This window comes from Leucopleurus acutus (assembly GCF_964270905.1).
Source record: "Leucopleurus acutus genome assembly, chromosome: 3".
Classification (NCBI taxonomy): domain Eukaryota; kingdom Metazoa; phylum Chordata; class Mammalia; order Artiodactyla; family Delphinidae; genus Leucopleurus; species Leucopleurus acutus.
Window position 1 is genome coordinate 49103071 of NC_139145.1, and position 19074 is coordinate 49122144.

Genomic DNA, 19074 nt, shown 5'->3' on the forward strand with positions numbered 1-19074 from the left:
GCAAGGGAGTGTGGTGGCCAATGGGGACCGGGAGCCAGGTCTAGTCCTGGCTCTGCTGCTAACGGCATCATTCAGCCTCGGGCCAGCTCTCTTCACCTCCTTTGGGAAGCATGTGGGATGCCTGGGATAAGAGATGGCAGGTGGCTTTTCCCTCCAAGGCCAACTCCAGTGGATTGGTAGTGGCTGCCTAGAATGCTGCGTTGAGGATTCGAAGGTTCTGTGTCATGATTCTTTGGTAACGTCTGCCAGGAGCAAGGCGGTGAGGGGTGATAATGACACAAGGACCATGTACACACACCAGGCTGCCAGGTGCACAGGGCACACCCGTATGTGGCGGTCACACACCAGGCTGCCAGGTGCACAGGGCACACCCGTATGTGGCGGCCCTGACACTAGGTGATGATGAAGTGCCCTTACCACTAAGACATGGACGTTTTGACACGCATATGCCTGGCACTTGCCAGTAAAAGTACTTTCGCACAGTGACTAAAAGAACGGACTTGGGAGCTGGAATGCCTTCATTCAGATCTCCCACTTATCAGTTGTGTGACCCTGGGCAAGTTACTGAATATCTGTGCCTTACTTCCCTTACCTATAAATTGAGGATTTTAATTCTACCTCACATGACTGTTGTGAGGGTACAAAAAATAAATACACAAAAAGCACTTAGCACCTGGTAACTTCCTTAGTGTTATCATTGTGATTACTTACATGAGTCTCTATCCCGACCTCCCTGGTGGTCCAGTGGTAAAGACGCCACGCTTCCACTGCAGGGGACACGGGTTCGATCCCTGGTCAGGGAACTGAGATCCCGCATGCCTCAGCACAGCGAACAAACAAACAAACAAAGCAAACCTCTATCCAGGAGGAAGGGGAGGCCCAGAAAGGGGGAGGGGTTCACCCCAGGTCAACTTGGTGAGCTTGTGGCAGAGCTGTGAATAGGACGCATGCTCCTTCTGCTACCCATGCCTGGGTTCCTGGAACTTGTCCAAAGCTCTGGGGCACTGTCTGACTTGATAGAGATTTGGCTCTGAGCTCAAGGCAGCCCTGAGGTCAGAACATCCCTTCCACAGCAGTCCTGACCAATGCATTTAGGTCTGGGCTGCAGCCATACCTGCTGCTGCTGGGTGGGTTGGGGACGGGTGATCTTCCCCCCTTCCTCTGAGTCAAAGCTCACCTCCCACCTCCGGGGCTTCTCTTGGGGCCAGTCTTCCAGGAGTTCGTCAAGATGACCAACTATGACGTGGAGCACACCATCAAGAAGGGGATGTCCGGGGATGTCCGAGATGTGTTTGTGGCCATTGGTAACTGGTGGGGACCAAGGGAGGGGGCTGGGGGGCACAGGGAACATGGCCAGATTCACTGGATGAGTGTGGCCTCTATAGTTTCCTAAGCTACTAGTACTGGAAAATAAGCACTGCCACTCCTTGGGCTCTGCCTGTGTGTGATTGGCAGGATAACACAAGAACGTGTTCTGGGTTGCAGGGCAGGGTGAGGAAACAGTGCTCTCTGGGGAGGTGGCTGGGAGGGTGATGGCCAGGCTGGGTAGGGGGTGCAGTGTCCTGCAGGACTTGGGTGTGTACACACACACACACACACACACACACACACACTTACCTTTCCCTCCTCCCAGCACCTGGCTCTCTTTGGTTACTCTCTTATTGTGTAATTTGAGTTCTTGCCTTTGAAGAAGTCTTTCCCCTTTTGGATCTCAATTTCTCCATGTGCATAAACGGATGAGTAGATACGAGCAGAAGTCAAACTTGTTTTTCTTAGTATTAGTGATTAGCAGCGTCTTATCTATGACTACAAAATGCATTGTATTGACGCACATTTTTTTTTCATCTTACCTGGAGGTGTCAGTGGAAGGTTTTCACATAATTGCCTTCAATTACAGGATGCATCTTGATTTCAGGGACTTCAAATTCGAGGAAAAGGTGTTTTAGAACAGATGGAGCAGAGGTGTTATTGTTGTGATGTTATCATCTAACTTTCAGTGGGTCTTTACCACCTGGGAACGATACCTAGGAGGCAGAATAGCATAGTGAATCCAGGTAGAGTCCCAGCGGTGCCACTTACTATCTGTACAGTTACATCCATTGGCAAGTCACAGAAACCCCGTGCCTCAGTTTTCCTCCTCTGTAAAGTGGATGTGATCATAGTACACAGATTTAAATGAGTTAATTATACAACACTTAAAAGCATTGCCCCCTGGCACATAGAATGCACTGGATGAATGTTAGCTTCTATTATTATTTCCTGCCAGGCACTGTGTGAAGCCAGTTGCACACAGCTTTGGTTGAATCCTTACGAGGTGCTTTTATCTGCTTATTTTACAAAGTGGGACACTGAGGTTCAGAAAGGTTACATGTCACTGGTGGAGGCAGGACTCACACCAGGGGCCGCCCGAGCCCAAAGCTCACGCTAGGATTAATCACCAGAGTAATTGGTCTATGGAGACACGTCTAGACCTCTTTTTCCTCGTGTTTCTCCCTCTGTCCTCTCTCCTCCCACCTAGACCATGTGTGTGCGCGTGTGCATGAGTGTGCATATCGACACACCACTCCACCTCATTCCATCCCACGGCAGGCGCCGGGGTCCTCTGAGGCAGGTGGCGGGCTTCAGGTTCTGGGGAAGGTTTTCGGGGACGGTTGCAGAGGATGGAAGTTCCTGCCCAGTCTGCTCCTTAACCACACTGACTGAGCCCCAGGCTCCGAGTCAGGGCAGGCTCCTTGGGGGAGGTGATGGGACTGGGGATGTGGATTCGGGAGGTAAAGTAGTGGGAGGCAGACAGCAGACTTCTCCTTACCAGGAGGACAGAGGCACAAAGGAATTCACAGAATGTTCAGAGAATGGGCAACAGAGGCAATGAGAGAGCAGAGGCAGGCAGGAGCTTTGCTTTTCAGGCCAAGGAGCTTAGGGTTTGTCTGGGAGGTGGTAGGGAGCTACATAAGGACCTGGGAAGGTGGGTATGTAATGTGATCTTTCCCACGGTTCCCGAGCCTGCTGCAGGGGAGGGTACAGGCCTGTCTCCTTCATGACTGTGCCCTTGGGGTGCACAGCTCCAGTCTCTCGCCCCCTGCCTTCCTGATAGAGATACTTTTATATCCAGAGTCATTCTGGCTTTCTGGTCCTGGCGTCTGATTCCTCCTCCTTAAGCTATCTGAGACACCCTCCCGCCCCCGTGAGCTCTGGAGCCTTGAAATCCTGCAGCTGCTGAGGACTAGAGACCCCCAGGCCTTGCGAAAGTGTGGGAGGTTGTTAGGCAGGCAGTATCTGGGGTAGGGATGGGGGCTGCCAATGGGGCAAGAGTGGGCAACACTCAGCCCTAGAGATTGGCACCGTGCCCTAAGTTATACTGGCAGACATTCTTTGGCATATTTCAATCAGTAGTTCTCAAACATTAGGCTGCACTAGAATGGAGTGACCAACCATCTGGGTTTGTGCTAAAACCAGGAATGTCCCAGGAAAAGTGGGATGAGTTGGCCACCCACCGTCCGAGTTGCAGATTCAGCACATCTCGGATGGGGCATGAGAATGTGCATTTCTACCAAGCTCCCAGATGATGCGGATGCCTTCCAGGAACTATACTTTGAGAACTTCTGCTTGAAATATTTCTTGAATCTGGGTCTCTAGGGTAGAGCCCCAAACCTGAGTTTTAAACAAGTTCTTTGATTCTGATGCCCTTACGAGTTTGAGGCCCTGTACCTTGGGTTCACGAGTGGTTTCTTCCCTTTGAGTCCTCTACTAGCCTTAGTTAGCTGCAAGCACCTTAGCAGGAAGCGAGTTGCAACCCAGTGAGAGCCAGGTCTAGGGATGAGACAGAGGAGGCAGCGTCAGGAAGAGGGAGTGAAAGTGTCAGGCCCTGAATATGACCCTGGCGTTGGCAACGATCCTGGGCCCAGGTTGCGGATAGAGGAGATGCTACTTCTCTAGCAGCAGTAGCAGCCCATGGTCTGGGCACATCTCCTCTGACCAAGTCCCCTGCATCTCTTTCCTCTTCCTACCAGTTCAAAGTGTCAAGAATAAGCCTCTCTTCTTTGCCGACAAACTTTACAAATCTATGAAGGTAAGAAGACTCGTCTGTTCGTTTCCCTTCGAGCACTTCTTCCCCCACAAACACAGATGTGCGCCATCCCCTGGATCAGGAATTGTGTTTGTTTCCGCCCATTTGATAGGTATCAGCATCTGCCTCGTGCCTGGTTCTAGGAGAGTAGTCCTCAACCAGGGTTTACGTTGCCCCCCGGGAAACATGTGACAATGTTCAGACTCATTTTGGTTGTCACAGCTTGGGGAGTGTTGCTTTTTGCATCTGGTGGGTAGAGAGCAGGGACGCTGCTGAACATCCTACAACGTACAGGACAGATCCCTGCAACAAAGAACGATCTGGTCCCAGGCGCCAAGGTTGAGAAACTTATTCTGGGGACTCAGGGCTGAAAAGGACAGTCTCTGCCCCTTGGAGCTCACATTCTAGCAGATGACACAGTGTCTCCTATGACCAACGATCACAAAAGGAAGCAAGTGCTCAGCTCTGGGACTAGCCCTGGCTTCCTGAAAACCCAAGCCACTCTGGCCACCCTCTCAGCCCAGCAAGTGGAGTCTCAGCTGCTGACAGAGCCTGTGCGCAGGCAGTCTGGTGGGAGTGAGCCTGAGAGCCCTGTCAGCCTGCTGTCCACAAACATGACAGCCGTCTCTTGAGCCCCCGCCGTGTGCTGGCTCTGATTCCTCAGCTGGTGTTCAGAGCTCCTTGGGGAGCAGAGGTGGGCCTTGGCTGCCCATGTATTCCGTGTCCTGTGTCTGCTCCTTGGGCCCTGTATTAGTTTCCCAGGGCTGCTGTCCCAAATTAAGTGACAACAGGAATGTATTCTTTCACGATTCTAGAGGCCAGAAGTCCAAAATGAAGGTGTTGGTAGGACTGGTTCCTTTTGGAGGCCCTGAGGGGGAAACTCTCCCATGCCTTTCTCCTAGCTTTGGGTGGGCGTCTGGAATCCTGGTGTTTCCTGACTTAAGCATGAGTCCCTGCAGTCTCTGCCTTTATCTGTGTGTATGTCCATGTGTCCTCTTCCTGTAAGGACACCAGTCATTGGATCTAGGGCTCACCCAAATGCAGTATAACCTCAACTAATTACATGTGCTAAGACCCTATATCCATATTAGATAACCTTGTAAGGTTCTAGGTGGACATGAATTTTGGGGGGCACACTATTCAACTCATACAGGCTGTTCTTGCCTCTGTCTGGCCAGTCCTGACACAGGGGAGTTTGAGTCAGGACTGTTTGTGGAAGAGAGGGGCAGGATGTCCCATCCTGGTTTTGGAGGGAAAAGGGAGAGAGGCAGAGGGACACTCATGAGTTCCTGCCTGACCTAACCCCATTTCTCCTCCTGCCCTGTGTTTCTCCCTGTCACCTGGCTCCACCAGGGTGCTGGCACAGAGGAGAAGACCCTCACCAGGATCATGATCTCCCGGAGTGAGATCGACCTGCTCAACATCCGGCGGGAGTTCATTGAGAAATATGACAAGTCTCTCCACCAAGCCATTGAGGTGAGGGGCGGGGTGAGAGGTCAGTGGGGGAGCGGTGAGTGTCAGATGCTTGAACATAGATTAGAAGTCCTTTTTATTCCCAGAATGTTACCTCTTAGAACAGCCAAGACGTTGCTAAATGAGAGGAGACCTGCCTCACTCTTTATACCAAAATAGATTTCAGATGGATGGATCAAAGGCTTATAAAGATTTCCAAATAAAACAAGAGTCTTGGGGCTTCCCTGGTGGCGCGGTGGTTGAGAATCCGCCTGCCGATGCAGGGGATATGGGTTTGTGCCCCGGTCAGGGAAGATCCCACATGCCGCGGAGCAGCGGCTGGGCCCGTGAGCCATGGCCGCGGAGCCTGCATGTCCGGAGACTGTGCTCCACAACGGGAGAGGCCACAACGGTGAGAGGCCCACGTACCGCAAAAAAAAAAAAAAAAAGAGCCTTTTTTTTTTGGCTTTTTAAAAGCAATTTTATTGAAGTGTAATTTAAGTATCATAAATTTTATGAAATTTACTCGTTTAAGGGCATCAGTAATTTTTAGTAAAGTTAATGAGTTGTACAGCCTTCACCACAATCCAGTGTTAGAACATTTTCATCACCCCACTGATGTCCCTTGTACCTGTTTACCTATTTCCACCCCCAGCCAACCTACAAGTGACTTTCTGTCTCTATGGATTTGCCTTTTCTGATTATCTCATGTAAGTGGAATCATGTAATATGTGATTTTTTGGATCTGACTTTTTTCATTTATGAAGCCCATTTCTTTGATTTTGGGGACCGACCAAAATCTTAGAGTTTGATGCTATACTTGGTTGACAAGACCATGAGGAAGCTCACAGGCAGTCTCATACAGACTTGGTGTAAATGTAACTTGGTAGCACATCTTCATTATTTTTTTCTTCCAGTTTTATTGAGATATAATTGACATATAGCATTATATAAGTTTAAGGTGTACAGCATGATGATTTGACTTAGATACATCATGGAGTGCTTATCACAATAACTTTAGTGAACATCCATCATCTTGTATAGATGCAAAATTAAAGAAATAGTAAATTTTTGTGTGTGTGTGATGAGAACTCTTAGGATTTACTCTCTTAACTTTTATATGTAACATACAGCAGTGTTAATTATATTTATCATGTTGTACATTACATTCCTAATACTTATTTGTCTTATAGTTTGTGCCTTTTGACCGCCTTCATCCAGTTGCCCCTCCCCCACCCCCTACCTCTGGTAAACACAAATCTGATCTCTGTTTCTATGAGTTTGTTTGTATGTTTGTTGGTTTTTGAAGTATAATTGACCTACAGCACTAGGTTAGTTCCTGTTATACAACTTAGTGATTTTTTTCTATGCATTTCAGAATGATCACCATGATAAGTCTAGTTCCAACGTGTCACCATACAAAGATAGTAGTTGTTGACTATACTCCCCACGCTGTACATTTCATACCCATGACCCATTTATTTTGCAACTGGAAGCTTGTGCCTCTAATCTCCCTCACCTTTTTCTTTCCTCCCCCTACCAGCTCTCCTCTGGCAACCACCTATTTGCTCTCTGTCTCTATAACTCTGTTTCTTTTTTTCTTATGTTTGTTCATTTATTTTGTTTGTTAGATTCCGAGTATAAGTGAAACCATACAGTATTTCTCTTTCTCTTTCTTACTTATTTCACTTAGCATATGTTCTAAGTGAACATATGGCAAAGATTTCATTTTTTATGGCTGAGTAATATTCTATTGTATGTATATACCACATCTTCTTTATCCATTCATCAATTGATGGGCACTTGGGTTGCTTCCATATCTTAGCTATTGTAAATAATGCTGCTCTGAACATAGGAATGCATATATCTTTTCTAATTAATATTTTTGTTTTCTTTGGATAAATACCCAGGATTGAAATTGCTGAGTCATATGGTAGTTCTATTTTCAATTTTTTTTTTTTCACATGACAATTAAAAATATGGTGACTTTATTTCTATCTTCTTACAGTCCCCAGTATCACATCTGGTAAGAATCTTCATATCTATAACACAAAAATATCTCAAAAAAGCATGTTACAAGACAGTATATATAACCAACAGTTTGGCAGAATTCTAGTTCATATCCCCCACCCCCCCAAAAATTGTTTTAATTCAAAAATGACAGTTAACTTTATCTAACATATGTTCTACTTACTACTTAAAATACCATGCTCTAGTTAAATAATTCATCAACAACACTGTATACAAATAAAATATTACACAAAATATATTTAAGAAAATGTTTTGGTATTTGATCTGAACAATAAATAAAAACACAGGCACTTCTACACTGAGACAGGAAAGCAGTCACTACTCAGGATAATAATTTTGTATAAGCAACACGTAACCATATGGCAAGAATAGAATTCTGCAGTTTTAAACTGACAAACCACTGATAAAAAGGTCTGCCACTTCAGTCTTTTCACTTAAAGTTCAAAAGTTACATATGCTTTCCTGGTTCACAATGAAAAATCAAAAACACAATATGGTTGCCAGGGTCAATTCAGTCTTCAGTTTGAAGATTATGGAATCATACTCATTATTTTCAAATACTGAAAAAGAGAGAACTATCACAACACCACCCAGCAAACCAAATACAAGATAGTTAAGCTTCCTCCTTATTATGACCATAAGACCATAACAAGATAAACTGGATGAATGTCACACAGTGATTCCCATTTTGCAAAACTGGTTGATTAGATTAACACAAGGAAATGTTGCGGCGGCAGGAAATTTTGAAAGAAGTCAAATTTTTCTAGACAATTTTTAAAAATCCATCCAAATTTCATGAAAATGTTATTCCATTCCACAGAAAGCACTGAGTCATACATAACAATGTCTTTGTAGCCTATAAGCTTATGAATACCTAAATCACAGAGTTCACTCATTATAATGGGAAATAGGGTTATCATCATATGAGAGCAAAACAAAAATAAAACAAAGATAACACGATCAAATTCCAGAAACATGATTTCAGATGACAAGGGGGACAAGTTAGAAAACAATGACCACTAGCCGGCAGGAAGGGTCAGAACCATTCGTCCTGTCATATCCTACATGCACATTAGTGTCTTCTGCTTTCCCTCTTCAGAAAGTACTACACTGAAAGGTTTAGAGACCCTCATATGGATACTACTCATAAAGGCAATTTTGATGGTTTTACATAGAAATTACCTCTAATGTGAGAGAACATCACATGGGAACTATTCGAGATACATCTTTCTATGCAAAATTTAGTTTGTACATAATTTAGCAACTTAAATAAGCATTTTGCAACCGAGACCAAATATCAATCATCTCCTGAGGTTTTCTACTATGTACCAACATCAAACCTACTTAGGAACGAATGTTATTCCTGTTTTACTCTTCTATATCAAATGTCCTGAAGCCTTTGTGTTTCTCTGGAATGAGGCCAAGTTTCTGAAGGCACATTCCAGTATAAACAGCATCGATGGGGTAGAGAAGGACCTGGCCAGTTACATCGTATAGCCTCAGAGCCAGGTGGCTAGAGTAGAGGAATCCCCCTCCCCCTGCATAAGGCGGGTAGACGCCAGTGTAAACAACTTCCAGGACGTAGTACTTCAGTTTCTTATCCTGACGGGGTCCAGCATTGGGAATCACATCACCTATAAATAAACAAATCTTTGGCTTTGTTCTTGGATAAGCTATTCAAGTGATTCAGGATGTGACGGGTGTTCACAAAAACATCATCATCGCCCTTGAACACGAACTCAGCATTTGGGCAGGAAGTGCTCACCCACCTGAGAAGGAGTACTTCTTTCAGAGATAAATTGAAGAAGGTGTCTCTGTAGTTCCACATAAGAATGCCTTGGTGCTTCTCACTCTCGAATTTCAGCACATCTGAAAGGTCAGGGTGGTTGTCCCCTGCAGGGGTCTGGCCCAGTAAGAAGACTCGCACCACTGTTTGGTTCCCCACATTGGTTTCTTTGCCCCAAGATTCCCAAATCGCTTGCCTTCTATCGAAATGTGAAGTAAGGGACTTAATCGCCAGCAATAAGAAGGGCTGCTTTGCGCACTTACCTGGTTGATCTATAAGCAGTGAATAATTTCAACATCTCAGATACAACAGAAAGTCTTTAAATCTGTCTGGCAAACTGTCGAAACCTGAAACTACTGATGTGACCCTCAGGTCAGGTTCACCATAATTCAGATGGCTTATGTTGGAAAATCCTTATGCTTCCCCTGTCTGGTTGGCTAACATGTTCAAAATGGGATTGTACCTCCTGTTCAGCTTTTCTTGTTCCCTGTTCCAGTATGCCTTGGGAGGGTCAGATATCTTCCAGAGCTTTTCTTTGGGTATTATTACTTCCCCTCCCCATTTTTTTCTTGGCTACTGCTTTTGGAGACTGCCACAATCAAATAAATGAAGACATTTACCATCATACAGAACTGGTTAAATAAATTACAGTGCACCCATATGACAGAGTACAGTACAGCCATGAAAAAGCATGAGGAGGTTCTATGTGCTGATTTGGGATCTTCTCTAAGTCAGAAATTATGGCCCAGAATAGTATGAAGGCTCTGCAGAAAAGGGACATTATCCATATATACATATTTGTATATGCATATGGAAAAGCATTGCTAGAAGATCACACAAGTAAATACAACAGTGGCTGCCTCTTGATTTAGGAAGTTAGGGGTTGGGGTAGGAGGGAGACTTATTGTATAATCATTTGATTTGAATTGTTTACAACAATGATTTTTTTTTAAGAGGAAAGTTCCTCTTTTTTTATATATAACTTTATTTATTTATTTATTTACTTACTTTTGGCTGCGTTGGGTCTTTGTTGCTGCCCTTGGGCTTTCTCTAGTTGTGGCAAACGGGGGCTACTCTTCGTTGTGGTGCGGTGGCTTCTCTTGTGGAGCACGGGCTCCAGGCACGCAGGCTTCAGTAGTTGTGGCACATGGGTTCAGTAGTTGTGGCTCGCAGGCTCTAGAGTGCAGGCTCAGTCGTTGTGGCCATGGGCTTCGTTGCTCCGTGGCATGCGGGATCTTCCCGGACCAGGGCTCGAACCCGTGTCCCACGCACTGGCAGGTGGATTCTTAACTGTGCCACCAGGGAAGTCCTAATATATTACTTTTAATCATATATCAAAAATTACAGAAACAAAAAATATAAAAATGACAGGAGCCCTCTAAAAAGAGGGAGAAAGTCTGCTCCCTCCCCCCCCCCATAGCCCTGTCGTATGCCAGACAATACAACCTAAATCCAATGATGGTCACGTCAATTCTTGCAAGGGCCTGTTACCCAGTAAGTGCTCAATAATGTTTGTTCAAATAAGGAATTCCGTAACACAGGGATCCCCAATCCTGGGCCGCGGAACAGTACCGGTCCGCGGGCTCTTAGGAACCGGGCCGCACAGCAGGAGGTGAGTGGTGGGCGAGCAAGTGAAGCTTCAACTTCACCTGTCACTCCCCATCGCTCGCCTTCCCGCTGAACCATCCCCCTCCCCTCACCCCCCACCACGGTCCGTGGGAAAATTGTCTTCCACGAACCGGTCCCCGGTGCCAAAAAGTTTGGGGACCACTGCCGTAACACTTGTGTTAATGGCCGTGGGGGGAGGGTTAGCAGGGTGCAAGGCAGCCATGGGAGGAGACAAGAATAGAGGCAGGAACACTTCACAGAGGAGGGGGCATCTGATGGCAGACAGGATTTGGGGGCAGTGTGGAGGGCGTGCTGGGTGGGGCAATGGTAGGTATGTAGGTAGTAAGATGACCAAGATGCTCCCGGAAGGAAGGGGGGAGGTGAAGCCACAGAGCTTCACGAGGGTCAGACCACACAAGACCTTGAAGCCAGGCCTAGAGCTTGGACATTTTCCTGAGGAAGATGGGGAGCCACGGAAGGGACATGGTCACATTTACGTACTAGGGAGACATCCAGGCTGCCAGCGGCTGGGAGGAGGGCGCCTTGAGGTCATCAAGATTGTTTCACTCACTCTGCTCTCCCTCTGTCCCTGCCAGGGCGACACCTCCGGTCACTTCCTGAAGGCCTTGCTGGCTCTCTGTGGAGGCAAGGATTAGGACCGCCGGTGTTGGCGGGCACCTCTGCTAAGAAGTGGTCATCCCCCCGCCACGACCCAGCCTGATGCTCCAGCTTCAGAGACTAAAGAAGGGACAGGGGTGGGGGGAGGGGCCAGGGTGGGCTCTTGTCTTCAACTGGGGTTTAGGAAAAGCTCCCACTCCCACTAGCCAGTAAGGGCGCGGCACGGTCACTCCTACTCACGTCTGAGTGGCTGAAGAACCGTAGCCATTGATCCCGTCCACCTCCTCTCCCCATCTTCCTCCTCCTGCCTTCCCAGCTTCCGTCCGTTGTCACAGTCCCTGCCCTGGTTTGGGCTTTGTCGAAGCCAAAAACATTCTGAGGCTCTGAATGTGAAGCGAGTGATGTGTGTGCTTTGCATGGTGGGGTGTGGTGGCAGGTGCCAGTTCTGGGGGCGGTGGGCGAGGAAGAAATATCTTCGGGCCGACTGACAATCCTCCCACCGTTTCACCACCACCTCTGTCCCGGTTATTGTGCTAGACCACTGAACCAGGAGTCCAAATACCTGTGTTCAAATCTGTACCCACCACACACTTGCCTTATGACCTTGCACCAGTCTCTTTCCCTCCCTGAGTCTCCTTGCTCTTGGCTACAAAATGAGAGAGTTCAACAAAAAGATCTTGGCTTTCTAACATTGACATTCTAGGATGTGCCTCCAAATCATTCCCTTTCCATTTCTTCTCTCTTTAAATAAAAAGAGACACACAGACACATAAATACATTTCCAAGAGGGATCTGTGGTTTTGACCTAGAACCTGCAAGCCCAGATGGTTGCCATTAGAGCTGAGGTGTTAACCTGCCCAGGAGTGACTTTCTATCTTCCCATCCCTTCCTGGGAATCCCAAATGAGGGTCTGAGCTCAGGTCAGCCTGGGAAGGCTGGCGCAGCCGGGTCTGGGTCTCGGGTCCGCTCTCCTCCCTCTGCTACCAGGATGTTTCTCTGTGCACGCTTCATCCGTGACATCGGAGCCCAGACTTCCTCTTTTGAGCTCTTCAGGGGCACCAGATGTGATCGTGATCTGGGGAGGCCTGTGGAAAGCTTCCAGTTAGTGAAGATCAGTGGCCAACGGGAGGTCAGCTGCGCTTTCTCCATCTCCCTTCCCCCAGCTCTGCTTCTGCTCTGGGACTCAGATCTACAGTTATCTAGCGACCACGGACTTACAGTTATCCAGTGACCATGGCATGTGGGTGCCTACTGGCTGGAGGGCTCTGCTCCCTGGCCCGGCGGACCTGCCCTCTCCTGCAGTTCAGCGTGTGTTTGTTGGAGCTGCTGAGGAGGGAGTGGCGTGGGGACATTGGGAAATGTGCTGCGTCTGGTCTTTTTTCTTTTCTTTTTTTCTTATTTATTTATGTCTTTGGCTGCTTTGTACATGGCATGTGGGATCTTAGTTCCCCGACCAGGGATCAAACCCCTGTCCCCTGGCAGTGGAAGCACAGTCTCAACCACTAGGCTGCCAGGGAAGTCCCAAGTCTGGTCTTGTGTGACCTTGGACCAGCCCCTGCCCTCACTGGGCCTCAGTGACTCCATTTGTACAGTGAGGGGTTGGACCTAACAGTCTTGAAGAGCCCTGTCTTCATCTCTGACGTAATGAGTGTGAAAGTCAGGCAGTTTACCTTGTGTCTTTCCCACTTCCTTCCCTCTACCACCCTGTGAGCCCAAACCCCCATGAGGGTCAGCTGCGAGCTTGTTTGACTCTTTGCCCAATTTAATTGAACTGTTACCGAAGATAAATTAACACAGTGGTTCAGAGCTGTGGAGTCAGACCTTTGCCACTAACTGGCTGTGACCATGTTATCTCTGTGACCCTCAGTTTCCTCGTTTGTAAGACAGGTCCCAGTCCTACCTGTGGCACAGCCTTTGTGGGGTAAATGAAATGATTCGTAGAAGTTTGAGGCCATCTGGCTCGGAGTCAGCTGCCAGCACTACCTGCCCTGAGCCAGGCCCCATTGTAGAAGCCGGGAGGTGGCTCCCAAGACGCTTCCTTGAGCTTTGTTTTCAAAAAGTCATCAGCCGCGCATCACAGAGGCATCAGAAGACAAATATGGAAGCGCCTTAAAAGTATCCACCGAGGGGGGGGCTTCCCTCGTGGCGCAGTGGTTGAGAGTCCGCCTGCCGATGCAGGAGACACAGGTTCGTGCCCTGGTCCGGAAGATCCCACAAAAAAAAAAAAAAAAGTATGCACCGAGGGGGGACTTTGCTGCTCCCACGGTTAAGACTCCGTGCTCCCAATGCAGGGGGCACGGGTTTTGATCCCTGGTCGGGAAACTGAGATTCCCCTCATGCCACACAGTGCAGCCAAAAAAAATAAATAAAACCTCCGAGGGAAAAATAGGCTGGGGATGGAAAGGAAAGAGTGATGGAATCTGAGGCCATGGGAAGACCTCATGAGGCTGAGGGGAATACACAAGTGGAAAAACCAGGAATTTCTAGAATTCCTGGAAAGCAGGAAGAAGGATAGCTCAAAGGGAGCACTGGCCGTGTACCGGACACCACACTAATCCCTCAACATGCAGTTTTCACTTGTTAACTTGAATTTTCAGTTAAGGTATGTTGCATTCTGGGATAGGTCAGCAGTAGGAGGGAGACCCTCAGCGTTTTAAGGGGAGGTAGATGAGATTAGAAATGGGAGTTTGCATCCACTTAGAGGACCTTGTAAGTCAGGATTTTATCTCATAACCCAGGGGGAGCCTTTGGAGGTTCTTGGCCGGGGAAGGTAAGCCTCTGAATTTAAGCAAAGACCATGAAGGGAGGGTGGCCAGTTGGGAGGCTACTACAACAGTTGCGCTAAGTCTCAGGTACCTGCAGAGCAAACCCCACTTTTTTCTTGGAGCTGTGGCAGAGGAGGGAGTAACCACTGTTCTGAATCCAAGGCACCGCATTCTTTCATTCATCCATCCACTCATGCACCTCAGGCGTACTGAATGCCTCCTATGTGCCATGCCGTGTGCGAGATGCTAAAGATAGAACAACTTAGACCGCTGTGGTCCTAATCCTTAAAAGATTATGTTCAAGTGTCCCTCCCATCCAGCCATCTCCAAAACTGTACTAAACAACACTGGAGGTTGTTTCTGTGGCCAGAGTTCAACGGAGAGAAGTGGTGGGGACTAAATTAAAACTAAAAGGAAAGAGAAAGCAGAAGCCCAGACCGCTGCTGTCTCAAAGTGGGAGCACAGGAGGATGGTCGTGATGCTCTAGTGTGGAAGGGACCCTCAGAAATTCTCACCTCCCTCTCAGCCAGACAGACAACTGTCACTTCACAGAGAGGAAGCAGCAGGCCTAGGGTCACGTAGCTTTTCAGCGGCAGAAAACTGGAACCGTGCAGTCCTGGCCCCGGTCCAGTGCTTCTGTCAACACCCTGAACGTCCTTCCACTTTCTTCAGTCTTCCCCTCCGAGAGGGCTTCAGCCCAGAGTCGGCTCCCCTCCTGCCCTGAGCCGTGCCTTTTCTCTCGGGGCAAACGCTTCTGGGCAGCTCTGGACTGGTATGCGCCCACCTTGGTCTTTGGGATCAGGAGGAAATGTCTGAAGGAAGTGGCTGGTTGGGAGGAGGTTGCCCTTTTAAGCTGAGCAGAGAGCGACTCTTTGGGAATCGCTGCCATCACATTTCCTGCTGTCGGAGAACATTGTGGGAACTGTTGGCTACTTACAGCACCCTGATAACTTGCTGTGCCCGGCTTTGCTGAGAGCCGCGAGTCACCATCAGCAGAGTGATCCCACTGGAGTGATTCCCCTCCTCAGTAATCCTCTGCTGCTTTGCAGGGGTGAGCACCTCATTCTACTAACGAGGAAACTCAGGGTCCAAGTGGTGACGCAAATTGCCTGAAGGCAGCACGTCATGGGTTGACTGAGCTGGAAATGGTCTTAGAGATCATCCAAACCAACCCTCTTATTTCCCAAGTTTGGAAATCGAGGCCCAGAGAGCAGACTGTGGCCGCGCTGTCAGCAAGGGCTAGTCCTGCAACTAGCACCCGGGTCTCCTGATTCCGGCTCTGCTCTCTCGGGTGACACATCCCCCTCTTCCTCCTGATGGCAGAGCTGAGAACAGGAGGGAGAAGTGTCGAGTTGCGCAGTCCAAATTTCAGAACCCAGAGCGGTAAATCACCCCTCTAACGGGCCTCCCCGCTCCCCTCAGACCTCAGGTTTCCCAGGGCAGACTTCCCCACTTCAGAGCTGCAGTTAGGCAATTGGGAAATTCTAGTTCTGTCACTGAGCCTAGTTAGATCTATGGAGGGAGGGAGGCAGGCAGACCAGCCTGGATCTGAATGCCAGCCAACCACTGGGAAGTAGGTAAGTTGCTTGGCCTCACTAGGCCTTGATGTCCTTATGTGTAAAATGGGAACAACCAAGGTTTCTATCTCACAGGGTTGTTGTGAAGATGAACTAAGGCAATGCATGTCTATCTCTGGGGACACTGTCCAGGACACAGCAAAGACTCAATAAATATCACCTCTTCGTTATTAATAAATAGGCTGGATTCCATTTCAGAGCAGAGAAAGAAAGAGAGGAGTCTCTTTCAAGAGCCTCTGATGATGGGCTTCCCTGGTGGCACAGTGGTTGAGAGTCCGCCTGCCGATGCAGGGGACGCGGGTTCGTGCCCCGGACCCGGAAGATCCCACATGCCGCGGAGCGGCTGGGCCCGTGAGCCATGGCCGCTGAGCCTGCGCGTCCGGAGCCTGTGCTCCGCAACGGGAGAGGCCACAACAGTGAGAGGCCCGCGTACCGCAAAAAAAAAAAAAAAAAAGAGCCTCTGATGATTAACTGAGTCCCTACAACTGTTCTCCTTACCTTCAGAGAGCTAAGTCGGGAAAGATTATAAGAAAAATTCAACCAAACACGCAGTAGGAAGGGGTACCAAGTGCAGAGGCCACAGATTAACCACAGAGAGGCCTGAAAAATCTCCCTGGAAAGAGGGCATGTGAGAAGCCCCATCAAAAGATGGGTAGAGAAGCTCTCAATAGTAAAAGATATTGAAGGAGGGAGAGAGTCGCAGGCAGGGACAACTTGAGTAAAGGTACAGAGGTGGGAATTGGAGGCAGTGGGGTGTGCCCGTGGAGGTCCTGGGCCCCGCACCCAGCATGAAGACAACGTTTGGGAAGGTCACGGAGAGTCTGGGCTGGACTGTGGCCCTTTCCTCTGGGCCCTAGCCAGCCCCTGAATGTGCTGGGGATGGGAGTAGGATATTAGAGACATCCTTTAGAAAGCCATCTCTGGGGCCCTGCGTGGAGGAGGAGACCAGCCCAGCAGCTGGGAGACTATCGGACAGGCTTGCAGTTATTCCCCTGACGTGGAGGGATGAGGACCCGAGCCAGGGTAGGGGGAAGCAGAGATGGAGAAAAGAAAGATACAAGAGGGAACAAGAAACCAAGGAAACTGCCTGACCTGCCATGGGGAACAAGAGAGGGAGGCCGAGGTGAAGCCAGGTGTCATCACCTGGGAACCCAGAGGCAGCAGGAAGTGCTTTAAAGGCAGGAAGAGGCCAAGGCCCCTGGTGCGGGCCATCCCATCGCCCTCCGCTCAGCTAGGTGAGGACTGAGGAGGCCCTCAACCAGAGCCATCTGGGAACTGGCCCTTCCCCCAGGCCCAGGTGTCTAGCAGTTAACAGATTCTGTGGGATGGTCCCACCCCTTCTTCTAGCCCCACCACCTGCCTTCAGTGCTGCCAGCTGTAGCCAGAAACCCCTAGTGGCTACCCCACTGAGATGGCCATGGACCTTTACCTGGAGATAGCCATGGGTGGGGATGGGAGGACCTGATAGGAGAGCAGGGAGGGCGGGGGATGACACAGAGATCCCAAGCCTGTGCTGGGCCAGGGATCTCCATTTCCACTTCCCCACACGTCGGATATCCACTCAAAGCCCATAAGTACTACTTACCACACACACACACACACACACACACACACACACACAATTCCAAATCACCACCAGACACAGCCACAGGGACACACACTGTATACCCAGAATCAGAAACACACATTCTTGACCATAGAGAGAAAAATGATTAGGCCTCCAAAACACGGTTGGTCACAAATAGAAAGACAGACACCGCTGCCCACAGATGCACTGCTGGCCACGCAGGAAGGGCCTCACACAAGCACCCAAACTTGCTTTTCACACGCACTCGCTAGGGCACGTGTGAGCTCATGCTTTTCCTGGCACACAGCCTTGCTGTGCAGCACACAACTCCAGGAACCTGTGACCTGCCTGTTCCTGTGTATATTCTTTGTTCTGTTCTTCGATAGGAGGAGGAACAACCAGGCTGTCTGGCGGGCAGACTTTGGGCCTAACTACCCTGCCTTGAGCTCTGGGGAGGCAAGACCAGCTCCCTGGAGGAGCTGGGGGGTCAGCCTTGCAATGGAGAAGAATCCCCGGGAAAGGATTCCTGGAGGAAGTGAGCCTCAAGGTGAGTGAAATGTAAAGGTGCAGGAGGGAGAGAGAGATTTTCCTTCAAAAGCCTCCAGCCTGTTCTCCACTCCTCTTGGAGTGTTCTAGAAGAAGCTGGTGGTGAAAGGGTTAACAGCGCCAGCTGTCACCCCCAACCTCCTACCCTTGAACCTGGGAAAACTTGAGGGCTCGGATTTGCCCACAGGAAGTCAGGGTCACTACATTCCTGATGCCTTTTTGCTGTTTCCAGAATAAAACTCCCCAGGTGAGTGAGATGGAAACCTAAAACGAAACTGCCAGACTTCTCAGACTTGGGCCCCATTACTGTCACCTTAGTCAGCAGCTGCAACACCAGACCCATCCTCATCATGACCTCTCCCCTCAGGGTCAGAAGTGCTGTGCTTTCTCATGGGCAAATGTACCTTCCCCTTACTGGGTCTCAGGCTCCCAACCTTCCTACTTAGGAGGATGTTTCAGGAACAAAATGAGATTAAGCACACAAAGACCCTAGCACAGTGCCTGGTGCCTGGGAAGTTCAGGCCCTATTACCTGCCTTCCCAATTCCCTACCTCTCCCAGGGTCCCCTCTCTCCCCTGCTTCTCTCCCATCTTGGGGTCCAGGTTAATTGGAGTGCAATATTTGCGTAGACATGAGACCTCACCCGGGGAAATTCCCCCTGGTGACCAGGCTTCCTTTCTGAGGTCAGGCCGCATCATCAGACACTGCTCCTTCCTCTCCAGCTCCCCCCAGTCTCCCGCTGGCTTTCATCCCTGTCATCTGGCCGGTGTAGATCCAGGCTCACAGATTTAGTCCCATCCTTTGATCCTGGGTGCTATCCAAGAGGGTGTGAGGGTAGAGGGTGGGCTGGGAATCTGGAACAAAAGCAGAAGTGATACGTGCTTGAGGGACAAAGGGCAGCAGGCAGGAGGTGTTCTGGAAGCCTGGATTGTAAAGCTAACTCAACCTTGGGCACATGCCTCCCCCTCCCTGGGCCGTAGGTCTCCTTCCGTCTGGCCAGGGGGTTGGTCTGGATAATCTCAAAGCTTTGTTCCAGAGCTGATATGCTAAGAAACCAC

General features: G+C 49.1%; 1 protein-coding gene and 1 pseudogene across 3 annotated transcripts in view; one reads left to right on the forward strand and one right to left on the reverse strand.

Annotated features, from left to right (window-relative positions):
• Positions 1-11941, forward strand: part of ANXA6 (annexin A6) — a 52348-nt gene extending 40407 nt beyond the window's left edge. For both annotated transcript variants that reach the window (XM_082834869.1, XM_082834870.1), the window contains 4 exons: positions 1209-1304; positions 4011-4069; positions 5420-5542; positions 11540-11941. In XM_082834869.1, the coding sequence (XP_082690995.1) occupies positions 1209-1304; positions 4011-4069; positions 5420-5542; positions 11540-11599 (338 nt within the window). In that variant the 3' untranslated portion in view covers positions 11600-11941. The remainder of the gene's footprint in view (positions 1-1208; positions 1305-4010; positions 4070-5419; positions 5543-11539) is intronic.
• LOC309960287 (N-acetyllactosaminide beta-1,3-N-acetylglucosaminyltransferase 2-like) lies at positions 7884-9961 on the reverse strand (annotated as a pseudogene). The gene has a single exon. The product of its transcript is annotated as an N-acetyllactosaminide beta-1,3-N-acetylglucosaminyltransferase 2-like (transcript).
• Positions 11942-19074: the final 7133 nt, after the last annotated feature.